Source organism: Carettochelys insculpta, chromosome 3, assembly GCF_033958435.1.
Source record: "Carettochelys insculpta isolate YL-2023 chromosome 3, ASM3395843v1, whole genome shotgun sequence".
Taxonomy (NCBI): Eukaryota; Metazoa; Chordata; order Testudines; family Carettochelyidae; genus Carettochelys; species Carettochelys insculpta.
The window spans coordinates 65,224,341-65,237,724 of record NC_134139.1 but is presented as its reverse complement, the minus strand read 5'-3'; the positions used below and the strand labels follow the sequence as shown (position 1 = coordinate 65,237,724).

Here is a 13,384-nt window from a genome sequence, read left to right as displayed (position 1 = left end):
GGCTCCTACTAGGGGTTATCATTTGGTAAAATGTTGCACAGGACCAGTAGTAAATATGACCCTACTATGAATCTCCTCTCCATGTTACCCATTGAACTAGACACTAACTGCTTCAAGAGTGCAGTTCTCCAAAGGCTCTTGCATGCGTGCACATCCAGGGCAGGCCTACTGTAGACCTGAAAGTCGAACCTAGGTAAGCAATTCCATCTAGGGCAATTGCATAGCTGGAACTGATATATCTACAATCAACTTATCTGGCCATCCATGCTGTCTGGCCATCCTCTCCCACTGACCTCCCTTACTCCTCGTGATAATGAGGAGCACAGGGGTCGACTGTCAAGCCCTGATAATTCAATTTTGCACACTCCCCACTAGGCGTGCAAAAATGAACCCCAGACGATAGATCCTGACCTGGTTGATCTCCCCACAAGTGTAGATGTACCCTCAGACAAACAGAAAAGAGCTTATCAAATGATCTGTAAAGGTCCTTGCTCCTGGAAGATCCCTCACGCAGCCTCTCCCAGCACCAGAGGATCAGCCTTAACTGTCCCTATGTCCTGATAGTCATTGAGCTTTCCTAAATTCTACTGTGTCACACCACTACCACACCTCATTTTGCTGTATTCTTCACTTACCCCATCTCTTTGGCTTTCTACCTCTCCCCTCGCTTTGTCTTACTACCACATCAGTACTTAGGTACCATGAGAAAAGGTGCCTTATACTACCCTTCACTCTTCCAGTTCCTTCCTTACACCTCCCCACTTTCCTCTCCAACAATGGTCCACCTTCCAGCCCCCACCAAAAGAGTCTGACATTAAGCAAATGCTAAAAAGAGATTGAATTACCACCACAAAATCTGATCAATCAAGACAAAATTAGTAGCATAACCACGTATATTGCATTTACCATCCCCTATTTTAGGTCTCTACTTGCCTCTTAAGATTGTCAACTCTTCAGGGCAGAGATTTTATCCATTTCTGTTAGTTTAGCAAAACTAAGCACTACATACATGTTAAATAAAGCATTTATTAAACTATCAGGATAGAACACAAAATTCTGTTTCACTGCTTCTCTAAACTATATAGCAACTATAATTTCAACATAATTCATTCTTTTAGCTTCCTGAAAAGCCCTCCTCAGAACATTTTCTAATCTCAAAGTAAAAAAGAAACCTTTTAAACTTTACAAATACATAGACCTCCCTGGGGAACAGGCTTTTCATTCAGCTGGGGAGAAGGATTGAAAATAATAAAATGTTAAATAACTACAGTGAAGACCTTCTCTGCAGGTACCTGCTAAGATTTTAGCAGCCTATTTAAGCACCTTTTCTCTTTCTGATACACAATGTTCCAACAGAGTTGGCCAGACTGAAGCTGATCAAGTTTGGAAGAGACAGAGCGAGTCTTAATGAAATATTTAAAAAAAAAAAATGTACAAAGACTGAAAATTAAGGATTGAAACCACTTCAGCGATTAATCACAGAATTAGATCATACTCAAGTACTACTAGTGACTTCAGTGCAACTTTTCACAGCTATTATAAATAAGAGCTTCAAGAACAAACAGCAGGTTCTCTCTCTGATCGTAACTTCAGTGGAAAGTTAGTCTGGGTCCTTCACTCAGTTAGCCACATCATTCACACTGCAGGGGCATACTTGCACCAAACTCACGTACAGACATCCAAGGTCGGGGCTACAGCAACTAGGGTACAATGCTTTGATTTCTAGGGCCCTATCCCAGAATTCTTGGCACCTCACTAAAATGAATCACTTCAGGAACTGTTGTATGGTGCTTTGTGAAACAACTGATCTGTCTTTTAAACCACTGTGCAGCAAAACATCAAATTAAAAGCACTTCTGGGTGTGTCAGCTTGTCCTTTCTGTCCCCTGAATACTGAAAAGGCATGTTTGTAACACAGCACAATACATTGTTTCTGTTTTTTGCTGTTTTGTCAAGGCAGCAGAATCCAGATAGCGATATGAAGCATACCACAGGGAATTATGGCAGCAACCTGCAGTCCTAAGGTGGTGGCACCAAGTCGCAGCCAGATGATCATGTAGGCTGGCTGCATAGCACAGGAGAAAGATGATGTTGATCATGACTCTTGTAGATGCCTTTTAGACTGACCAGTGGCCTGGTACAGGACCATAAGCACAGAGTAGCAAGACTGCATAATAATGTGTTCCAGGGATGAACAGCAGCAACTTTAAAACCTTTGCTGAAATAAGGGCACCGTCACAGAGCCATGCAAAGAGCTCGTCCAATGTTCCAGGGCAGGATTTGCAAACGACAGAGACCATCTGACTACCTCAGACTGCTACTGCTCTGGGGCTAACCAGTTGTGTACTGGCAAGGCAACTGTTGGGGCAGAAATAATGGAGGTGTTTGAGGCCATATGAAAGGTGACTGTTACTAGGAATGCCACTTTCTGACCAGATAGGAGATGGCAAGTAGTTCCCCCTGTCTGATAATCTTCCTTTTCTCTTACAACACCATCCTGAGGAGTTGGTCCTTTTTTTTGCAGCTCTGTCCTCCATCTGGGTAACATGTATCCCAGAACTGCTCCTCAACCCCTTTGTTCTCCAATGTGAGGTTTGAAAACCCCATACACGGCATTACTGCTGTGGTTTACCAACCCATGGTAGACAATGCTAATGTTCCTGAACTAATAACCCCTGAAATGCGAGGGTACCACCACTGTACAGTTTTCTCACAGCAAAGAGTATGTGAACAAATCAATTAGAAAGTATACTACTTGCATATCATGCAAAGCTTGATCAACCACAAAGGCCAATCAATGAATAAGTGGGATATACCAACAAGATGTATATTGCCAAAGAGTCAGGAGATCTGGCATACCCCTGTTTGGAATAAAGGGGACTTTATTTCACCCAAATAATGTGGTTAACAGTAGCTACAGAAAGCCCCTTGATAATTTAGAGGACCTGCTTACCCTCTGCTGCCCTGGCTCAAAAAGTTGAATGTTTATGTAGGAGTACTGGGCAGAAGGTTTAGTTGAACAGAGGCAGGATGGAGGCAGAACATGCATTTGGCCAACTGAAGGCAAGAAGGCAAACTATAAACCTATACACCTGTTTGAATGCCAGCACAGAATTACAAATGTGGAAGGGACCTCAAGATATCTTAGAATCCAGTACCCTGCACTCACAGCAGGGCCAAGCACCATCTAAATCATCCCTGACATATGTTTATCAAACCTCCTCTTAAATATTTCCTTTGGTGGAGATCCCATGACCTCTCTTAGCAATTTATTCCAGTGCTTACCCATCCTGACAGTTAGGATTTTTTTCCTAAATGTCCAACCTAAACCTCATTTGCTGCAACTGAAGACCCCTTTCTTCTTGTCCTATCCTCAGAGATTAAGAATAATTTCTCTCCTTTCTTGTAACACCCTTTGAGTCACTTGAAAGCTGTTATGTCCCCTCTCTTTTCCAAATGAAAAATAAAAAAACCCCAAAAATTAATTTTCCCTTATCTGCTACGTTTTCTAGAACTTCAATAATTTTTGTTGCTCTTCTCCAGACCTTTGCCAGTCCATCTCCCAGCCCAGGCAACATTTCAAATCCAAAGAGACCAAATACCTACATCAACAATGAACTTTTCCACTTACTGCAGCCAGTGAGACGGGGCTTTAGTGTGTGCCTCAGCAGAACAGTTATAAACAGAGCACAGAATATGCATATTATATGTGCATTCATTTTTATTAAAACTATTCCTATTGTTGAATAATTATTTTAGCAGGAACCAGTTAAATCCTAGTTAGGATAATTCACTAGTTGCATGTTTAAATTCTATCCCGTTCCCACATTGGATCCATCCTAGCTCACACATGAATGGAGTAGAACAGGGGTCTCAAACAGTTTACTTTAAGGCCAATGAAAGTCCTCCTAGGGGGCTAGCAGGCATGCCTCTCTGGCAGGTCTCCACTTGTCCTGCTCCCCTCCCCCTTGCACCTCTGCTGACCCCCATCTGCTGGCTTGTGCACTTCCACCCATCTGTGAACCCCACAAGGGGGTCCTGACACCAGCACAGTAGCCCAATAGTATTTGAGTGGCCTCTGGCTGCTAGCTCTGTGGCACTGCCGGCACGTCCCTATGGCCCAGGGGAAGTGTGTACAGCACTGTCCTGTCCATAGGATGGTTTGGCACAGCCACACCAAGCCCAGAGCTTTGGGAGGCCCTCCAGCAGCCAACCAAACTGTCTTATGGAAAGGATGGTCCCTCATACTCAGTGGGGGCCATGGGTAGGATGGGGCCAGCAGCAAAGGTTGGGCCACCTCCACCCCCACTCACAGAGCTATGCAGCAGCCTGCTCCGCCCTGCCACCATCTTCTCAATCCTGGGGGAGGGACTTACGGGAAGGAGTGCAATGAGAGGAAGATGATGTGAAGAAGTTGGGCAGGGGTGGAGCAGTAGCTAGACTTGGAAGAAGGGTATGGACACCTCCCCCAGGGCCACAGGGACTCATGTGCCAGCAGCCACGCACGGGCCAAATTGTGGAACTGCTTGGGCCACGAGTTTGAGACTCCTGGAGCAGAAAAAGAGAAAAGGAAAAAAAGCACAGCTTCCATCCTGAACTGAAGCTAATGCCACTCCACAGCATGTACCAGCCTCTAATAAAATGTGCATGGGTCACAAGTCAGCACACCCTACACCACACTTATACCACAATCCCCCATAATGGCGACAAAAGTGAAAGCTTCCTCTCACCTGGCTCTAACTCTGCTTCCTCTCATACTTCCTCGAACAGGCCTATGGAATCCAGCATAAGACTATCCTCCAGTCATTCTGGCTATGTGGGTCTCTTCTGCTCCTGGTCTGTATATCAGACCATTCCACTTCAAAAAGCCTGTCAAGCCTGACACCGATCTCTGTACTCAGGACAGCACTGAGCATCTGGTCAAATGCCTCATAATAGGGCAGGGTAATGAGGAATTGTTGAACATTCAATTGGTATCCTTTGCTTTGTGGTAGAGACCTTAAAAGGCTTTTAATTCGCCGCAAAGACTGAACTGACACCCACTTGATCCTCTTCTTTCCCCACTCTTTGAAACAGTCTTACAGAGATGCTAATTTCAACTGTTTTCTTTACTGTACTTAAACCAGGGATCAGCCAGAATCCTGGAGTGATCCTCTGGCCAGCTAGCAGCACCATGGGACAGCAGCTTCTCAGGATATTGAAATGTGCTGAACCTTGTAGAGATGGAGAAAGTTGAAAGAAAGTTAAAATACCAACCAAGTGTACACAAACCAGAAGGTGGCTTCTGGTGCTGAGGATTTAAGAAGAAAGAATGTAGGTAAGAAAACCAGAAAATAAAGCCCCTGCAGAATTGTGGGCAAGTACTATAGAACCATCATAGCCCAAGCTTCATCTGTGTTCTGACTACAGAGTAGAGGCTAGTGCTCCCATTAAAATGAAACTTGAGCTTTAGACTATGCCTCCTGCCAGAGAAGAAAGCTGAGACACAAAAGAGCATTCAAATCTAGATTCATGTATGTGTGGACAATTGGGGAAAGAAAGGAGAGAGACTAAAATCCAGTCATGCTATCACAAACAATGGCTCTTTCCCTTCAATTTTCTTTTGTTTTTTTAAACTCCCATGACAATAAGGCCCCATCCAAAGAACAAATGTTGACCGTTATTGTGTGACTACTTAGAATATGGTCCAGTTTGAATTTAACCAACAGGTTCTTGTTTGTTTGTTTTTTTACCATTACATGCATGTTTGTATGTTCACATCTAGTTTTCTGCTTATGTTTTTCCTTTGGAAAAGTTTCTTGCCAGTCATCCCATGCTCTCTTAGAAGTCAATATTCAAAATGTATGCATACAAATACAGGCAGGGCAGGGCACTCTCAGCTATCCTACTGCACAGAACTGGATGAACAACAATTGAGCAAACTACTTACATGGGGTTTGCCAGATCTACACTAGGGGCCAAAAATCTATGTAAGATATGCAACTCAAGCTATGTTAATTATGTAGCTGGAGTGGACGTACCTCACATCGATTTTCTGTGCAATCCCCACAGTGGGAGGTCAACAGAAGAAACTCTCCCAATCAGTTCTCTTACTTTTAGTGACTGCAAGGAGTACCAAGATAGACAGCAGCATCCCACACATTCAATTTAATACAGCCCTATTAAGTTCAATAAAACAAACGCTGGAAGATCAACCACCAGCGCATTGACCCAGCAGTAAATACAGACAAGCCCTTAATGAGGTATGCCACCTGCCCAAAAAGCATGTGCTGAACTAGTACAGAAAGTCAATCATATGTCAACCTAGGCTTCTCTTAAATGACAAAGCAACTAATTCTAATTGGGTTCAGTTCCAGCCATGCGGCTGCAGCATGGCCCAGTTTAAACATAATAGCTGGGAAATGTAAAAAGTCATTTTACTTTCACACATTAGAGATCAGTTTATTACCCAATTAGTAACTTAGGTAACCTAATTTAGTGTATGCTATCTGGGAAAGTTAATGTTGTGATGAAAGACAAGCTTGTGTTGAAATATGTAACCTCCTATTCAAAGAAATGTATTATGTTGTATGTGGAACGGGGAAAATGTAAGTATTTTACTTTTTCAGATTTAACTGAAAATTGATCTAAAGTCTGAACCGATCATGTCTACAAATTTTCCAAATGAAAGATGGCTACATCGAAATAGGCGAGTGATTCCAGAAAACAAAATTCAGTACAAAATAGTACCACTGAAGTCAAGCTACTCATTTCTTCTTCCTGTCTCTTATGTTTCCCTGATCTTTGTTTCTTCTCTCCTCCTTGGCTATCCAAAGCCTCAACATTCCAAAAAGCATGTGACGAAACCTGTTCTCTCAAGCTTGAGCATGTAACCAGACAATTGGTATACTTTCCTTTTGTTCAGTTCACCTTCTCCATCTTCCTTCACAATCACCTGTTTCTTGTCACCACATACAGCATTCTTTTGAAGTGCCAACAGAAGCAGTGTAAAATTCACAGACAGGGATCTGATGTCATTTTAACTAACAATGAGAGGGAGAAGCCAGGTGCAATAGCAAGTGGAAGAAACCTTTGCTGAAGCTTTGATTACAGAAAGCGACATTGTTATAGTGTCCCTCTCACCCCATCCGTTCTATCGAGTGAACCCAGGACCTGCACCTTCCAATTCCTCAAAGAGCCAATGAAAATAAATGGAAAAATTAGGAGGATCAGACCAATTTCACTTTACTCTTATTCCATAACACTTTCATAAATGTGCTATGTGAAGAAGCAACATCCATATAAATACTGTTTCCCCTCCCGACAATGACCTTTTTTTTTTTTCTCTCTCTTTTTTTTTTAAAATGAAGGGAAAACTCTCCTATGGTAGCTTGCTTCTGCCACAAGATCCTTGATTCTAGTTACTATAGGACACCTGCATAATTCACTTCGCTGGCTGTTGTTGGGGTGGGGGTGCACCCATAAGAAACAGTATTACTGTTTTTATAATACTGAATTCAATAAGAACACACTATAACTTTTGGGTTAGTGCCTCAACATAAAAATAAAAGCTAGTCTGTGGTATCTGACAGTGTATTATCAGTACGATGATGGAATGGGAGAAGAGAAACAGTGGTCTTGGAAGACAACCTAAGTTACTTTATAAAAACTGTTTATGGTTGACAGCTTTTACGTTAGCTTTTAGAATTATGCAGTTAAGATAATATGCACCAGATTATTTAACTTTATGAGGCAAGAGAACATGCATACACCCATCCATTTATGCACTCCACTTTGCCAGGAGGTTTATACACAAAAGATACAAAGGCAACTAACCTACATAAGCCACTTTTATTACACGCTATCTAATTTACCAGGCATTTCTCAGTCTTAAGTCATTAAGAATGCATGGGAGGAAGGTTGGAAAATGTACATACTTTATTTAAATGACTTTTTCTAAAACTGTCTGCCTGTACACCCCTGCCCTGAGCCTCACCTCACCCTCTCAAACCTGACTCCTACCCCTACTGGGTACACCCAACCCCCTGCTCTGAGTCCCTCCTTGCCCCAGCCCTGACTCCTGCATCCTATTCCCTAAACTCCCAATGCACCAAGCCCCCTGCCTTGACTTTGGCTCCCCTCACATACATCCCAAACACCCTGCTTACCCCCAACAAATTGTAGTTTCCCTTCCTGTCCCTGAGAGAGATTGAGAGCAAAGTGCACAGTTCACCTCTCCCCCTGCCCTCCTCAGCCAGGTGAGGAATACAGTGAACTGTGCACTTTTCTCTCACTGAGGAAGGGGAACAGCAAGGAAAGAATGGGGGTGGGTGGGTGGGAGAGTTTAAACACCTCTTTCCCTGCACCCCATCCCACAAACCCTTACCTTACTTTAAGGAGGAAGCTGTATACCATATTTGGTGGTCCTGTCTCTTACTGTTTAAGGGGAGTTCTTGGAGACCCACAAACTCTCTACCATATATAGTAGATTACAAGAATATGTCCGATTATATAGACCATCACAAACTAAAACCTCAGATACAGTAGTATTTTGTAGGCCACAAAGATCTACTGCTTGACTCTTTCAAATGAATTATCCACTGAGTATTTTCAGATAACACATATCAATTACCAGACAGTAAGAGGAAGGAAAAAAAATCTATTAAATCATCAGCCACCTCAGCAAATACAGGAATGGTCATCAATGAATTTGTGTGTTCCTTCTGTTCTACTTCAGTCAGATACTCAAAACACAATGTGATGTGTAAATCTGTGCGTTTAGTATTCCTATCTACTCATAAATGAGGTTTTCATCATTACATGTTCTAACATGTCTCTGTATTAGAGAGTTCTCTCACTAACCTCCCTTATAAGCTGGTTCTTCCATAACTGTCCCCTACAAAGTTTCTCACACAGATAAGGTACCCTGCATCCCCAAACGCCATCAGAAAATATGATCTGGACTAGACAACCACTGGTCTGATCCTGAATAGCAAGTTCTACTTTTCCACGGTTTCTTTGTCTTTCCCTTTCCTAGTCACACCACGCTGCACTACCTTCACTGCTTTAGAAGAGTAGGACTGGAAGGGACCTCGAGAGGCCATTGAGTCCAGCCCCCTGCCCTCATGGCAGGACCAAGCATTTTCTAGACCATCCCTGAAAGCCATCTATCTAACCTCTTCTTAAATAGCTCCAGTGATGGAGATTCTACCACCTCCCTTGGCAATTCGTTCCAGTGTTTGATCACCCTGACAGTTAGGAACTTTTTCCTAATGTCCAACCTGAACCTCCCCTGCTGCAATTTCAGTCCATTGCCTCTTGTTCTATCCTCAGAGGCAAGGAACAACAAGTTCCCTCCCTCTGCCTTATGACACCCTTTTAAATACCTGAAAACTGCTATCATGTCCCCCCTCAATCTTCTCTTTTCCAAACTAAACAAGCCCAATTCTTTCAGCCTTTCTTCATAGGTCATGTTCTCTAGACCTTTGATCATTCTAGGGCATTGCCTGGGACACAGGCAGCGACTGTCAGCCAGGAGAAAGAGTGAGCCGGCAGTAACATGAACACTTCCAATCCGATTTCAGCAGTTTATTCCTCTAAACCACTCGGGGATTTGCTGCAGGGTTTTAAATGTCACTGGCGAGGGGACGGGGATGCTAGCTGCACGTGCAGGCTCCGAGCCCAGGTGTGCGCGCGAAGGGCAGACGGAGCCTAGGAAGGAGCTGCCTCTACCAGCATGTGAACGGGTGGCTAGTATCAGGGCCGCGGGCTGGACCTGCAACTCCCCGCGCCGGGGACGGAAGCAGGGGCCCTACCGGCGGCGCAAGGATGAGCCGCCGCGACGCCGACCCGCCCCTTCGGGCTGGAAAGCGCTGACTCAGCCTCGGGCTCCCGCCGGGCCCCCAGAGTCGGCTCAGGGCTGGCAAAAGGCTGAGAAGCCCGATCTCCTCCAGCACCGCGGCTGCCGGTACAAGCCGCACATCCCCGCCGGGGCCGCACGGGCACCTAGGAGCGCCCGCTCGACAGCTGCTCCGACCCCGCAGCGCTGACACTGCAGCTACCCCTCGGGGCACCCCGAGGGCGGTACCGCCCGCCCCACGAAACCTCCTGGCCCGCTCCCCCCACCCGCGGTGGCCAGGGCTGTGCCCGGCCGGCCCCGCTACCTGAGGCTGTGTACCAGCTGCCGGCGTGGCTGGCCTCCCGGCAGAGCACTCGGTTGGACATCTTGGTGCCTGAGCCGCCTATGGTGTTGGGGGGAGGGAGCAAGAGACGGGCCCGGCCGCGGCGGCGGCGGCAGCGCTACTCCCCCTCTCCCCCGACAGAGGCCGAGCCCCCGCGAGGGGGGCGGCGCTGCCGGAGGCGCCGCGGACCCGGGCGACTGCTGGCGAAGCGCTGCGAGGGGCGGGAGGGGGCTCGGCCACGGACCCCGGAGGGGGAGGGGGCTGGGACAAAGCCCAAGGTAGCCACCGGCTCTCAGGCGAGGGGAGGCCGCGGCCGCCGGGTTTGGCCCTCTTCGACTCCCGTGGAACGGGGAATGCACAGAATTAAGCAGAGCGGCTCTTCATTGGGTGACGAAAGCAAAAGCCCCGCAGCGATTGGCCACTCTTGCTCTTCCACCCGCCTCCCCTGCCCCACGGGACCGGTCGTGGCCCTTGATTGGACAGTGCTGCTGGAGTGGAGCGGAACGAGGGGGAGGGGGTAAAGGACCACAGGCAGGACTAGCGCTGATTGGTCAGCAGGGTTGCCATGGTGATGGCTTCTGGCCTCACTGATTGGCGGGTTGGTGTCTCTGTGGTGGCAGTTGGGAAGATTAGCGGGCAGGGAGCGTAGGGAGGCTGGGCGAGCGCTGAGGTGTGAGGCAGCGCTGAGAGGAGAGCGGAGCTGCCGGGCTAAACCCTGCCTCTATCAGAGCAGCTTCGCTGGTCTGTGACGGCTGCTGCCGCTGGGGCCCTTGAGGTGGCCTGAGTAGTGCTCCCCGGCCCGCCGCTCCGTCGAGGGGGCTGTGCTAGACAGCAGCCGCGCCCGCCGCGCCTCAGTCCCGGGGCCTAGCAGAGGTCCACTTGGGATACCTTCCTACTACCGAATCTTTCGCTAGGTTACAGCCTGTGGCGCTGGGTGCCTCCATACAACATAGCGGCAGCCGCTGGGAGAAAGAGGTGCGGGGGTTTGCTTTGTAACTCTCTCTCTCTCCCTCCCTCTCCCCCCTCCCCCTCCCGGCTGCCCAGAGCAGCAGGCAAACAGAGCGACTCCGGTAAAATGAAGGCTCTTAGTGCCCTGTCACTGAGCTCTGTCAAACAACGAGGAACAGAAGTAGTGTGATCATATACTACATACAAGGAAACTGGATTAATGTTACAGAGGAAGATTTAATTCTGTCATTTCCTAACTTGGCGTATTTAACTTTACAACCTTAAAGTTCCTTTAACTTAGATTAGGGTTTTCTTCTGAAATTTACTTGTTCAAGTAGATACCCTTCCAAACACTAACTTGGCTTAAACTTAGATAGCTTTTTAAGAGTTACACACTATTTAACAACAAGAAGAGAATTATCTCGTGAAGCCCTGACAGCTTGTTGGATGTTCTCATTAAATTAGGAATATTAAAAAAGTGAAAAATGGGAATATTAGGAATCAAAGAAAGGAATGAAATAATGTAGGGTGAATGCAGAACATTTCTATTGGTTCTCTTATTGAAGGGATGACAGTCAAATCTAATTCTACCAACTTTGTTACTGTTAATCAAGCTTTTAGCATTACCACTCATTGGCTATCTGGATTCCAATATGCTACAGCAGTTGTTACTGCTGCATTCACCCATTCTTGCAAGTTTTGGATAAAACAAAGAACTGCTAATTCTCAAGGATTGCATTCTTACACATTTCTGCACTTTGCTTGGATAGTTGCAAGCCACTGGGCTAAGTCACTAATCCATTTACTAAAGAATGCATTCAAACCACAGGATTTCAGGATTCTTTTCTTCACAGCTTTGGTTTTATTCAAACAAAAGTGTTAAGCACAACTTCCATCCTTTGGTCTGACCCAAGGTTTTTTTCTGATTTTTCCTAGCCTGCTCCCTGTAGGAATACATTTGTGTAGGACCCAAGATAAGCCACTCTGTTCCTAACAGGATTATACTCCATAGTCAGAGCCAAGGGCTACAAATACCATTCCACTCTCGGGAGCATATCTGTTAGTCTATAAAGGTGCCACAGGACAACTTCTTGTTTTTGAAGACACAGACTAGCTCGGCTACCTCTCTGATACATTCCACTCTCTGAGACACTGATACCAAGAAAATATTGGATGAAAAAAATCACTACAAAGAAACAAGTAACAAATTCAAATCCTCAAAGAGTAATAAAAATGTCTTTCATAATTATAATTTTCTGCTAATACATCTGTAAGAGATTTTTCAATGGAAGTCTACTGCTTTTTTCTTCTCTGTAAATCTAGCAAATGATGATTGCAGTGTGTAAACAATTGGTGTTAGTTTGTTACTAAATACCAAATCAGAAAGACTGGTTTGGTTAAAAAAAATCTTCTGGGTTAAAGAAGAGAATGAAAAAAATTACTATACGTAAAGTGAAAGAGAGAGATAAAGGAGAGGGTGAGAACAATAAGCACATATTAGCAAACAGGGCAGTGAAAACAGTGGAAATTCTATAACCAGTAAGGGCTAAGGATAGTGAAAAGACACATGCCAAATACATTAGGAACACATGAAATTCTAGCAATACTATAGGCAGCAGTGCAAGTAAGCTGCTCTGGTCCAGTATGCCACACCAGCAAGACAGTTCCAGCTGATATGGTGTACTGGAAAAAACACTGAACTGCCCCAGCTCCAGCTATACAGCATCCCACAAGAGAACACATTGGCAGGTGAATTAGAGCAGTATGGCAGTAGCTGCTGGTGTTCTGCTTCTTTCCCTAATGCCTGCCCTTGCCAGCAGGGAAAGTAGCAGAATCCCCAGGCCTGTCCACTGGCAGGCCTTCTGCTGTCCAGAGCCAGAGGAAATGCAGCATCCCATCTGCCTCCTTCCCCCACACCTCCCATGCACTGGAACCTCACAGGTTCCTACTCCTTCCCTCAGTACCAGCACTTTCAGAGCTCTGCAAATCTTGTAGTCCATCCGCTCTCCTCTTCTTCCCTCCTAGAGCTTGATAGACACAATCAGCTGATTCATTACCTTACAGTTCTGGGAGTAAAGGGGAGGAAGCATGCTGCAAAAGTGCTGGGAGGGAGGAGGTGGTGTAAGAAGTGCAGGGCTCCAGTGCCTTAATGTATGCGATGCACTTGGGGGAGCAGGCAAGAGGTGCCTGGACCACAGGTGAAATCAGATCTCGAAACATCCTGATATTGCTGCTGATCAGACATTTGACCTGAGCAGGAAGCCCTCTAACCAGTAC

At 45.8% G+C, this 13,384-nt stretch overlaps 1 protein-coding gene across 1 annotated transcript in view; it reads right to left on the bottom strand.

Moving 5' to 3' along the window:
* The window catches only part of MEMO1 (mediator of cell motility 1), a 79,301-nt gene extending 68,815 nt beyond the window's left edge, over nucleotides 1-10,486 (bottom strand). Inside the window, exon 1 of the mRNA XM_074988628.1 lies at nucleotides 10,142-10,486. Coding sequence (XP_074844729.1) covers nucleotides 10,142-10,202 — 61 coding nt within the window. The 5' untranslated portion in view covers nucleotides 10,203-10,486. The remainder of the gene's footprint in view (nucleotides 1-10,141) is intronic.
* Nucleotides 10,487-13,384: the final 2,898 nt, after the last annotated feature.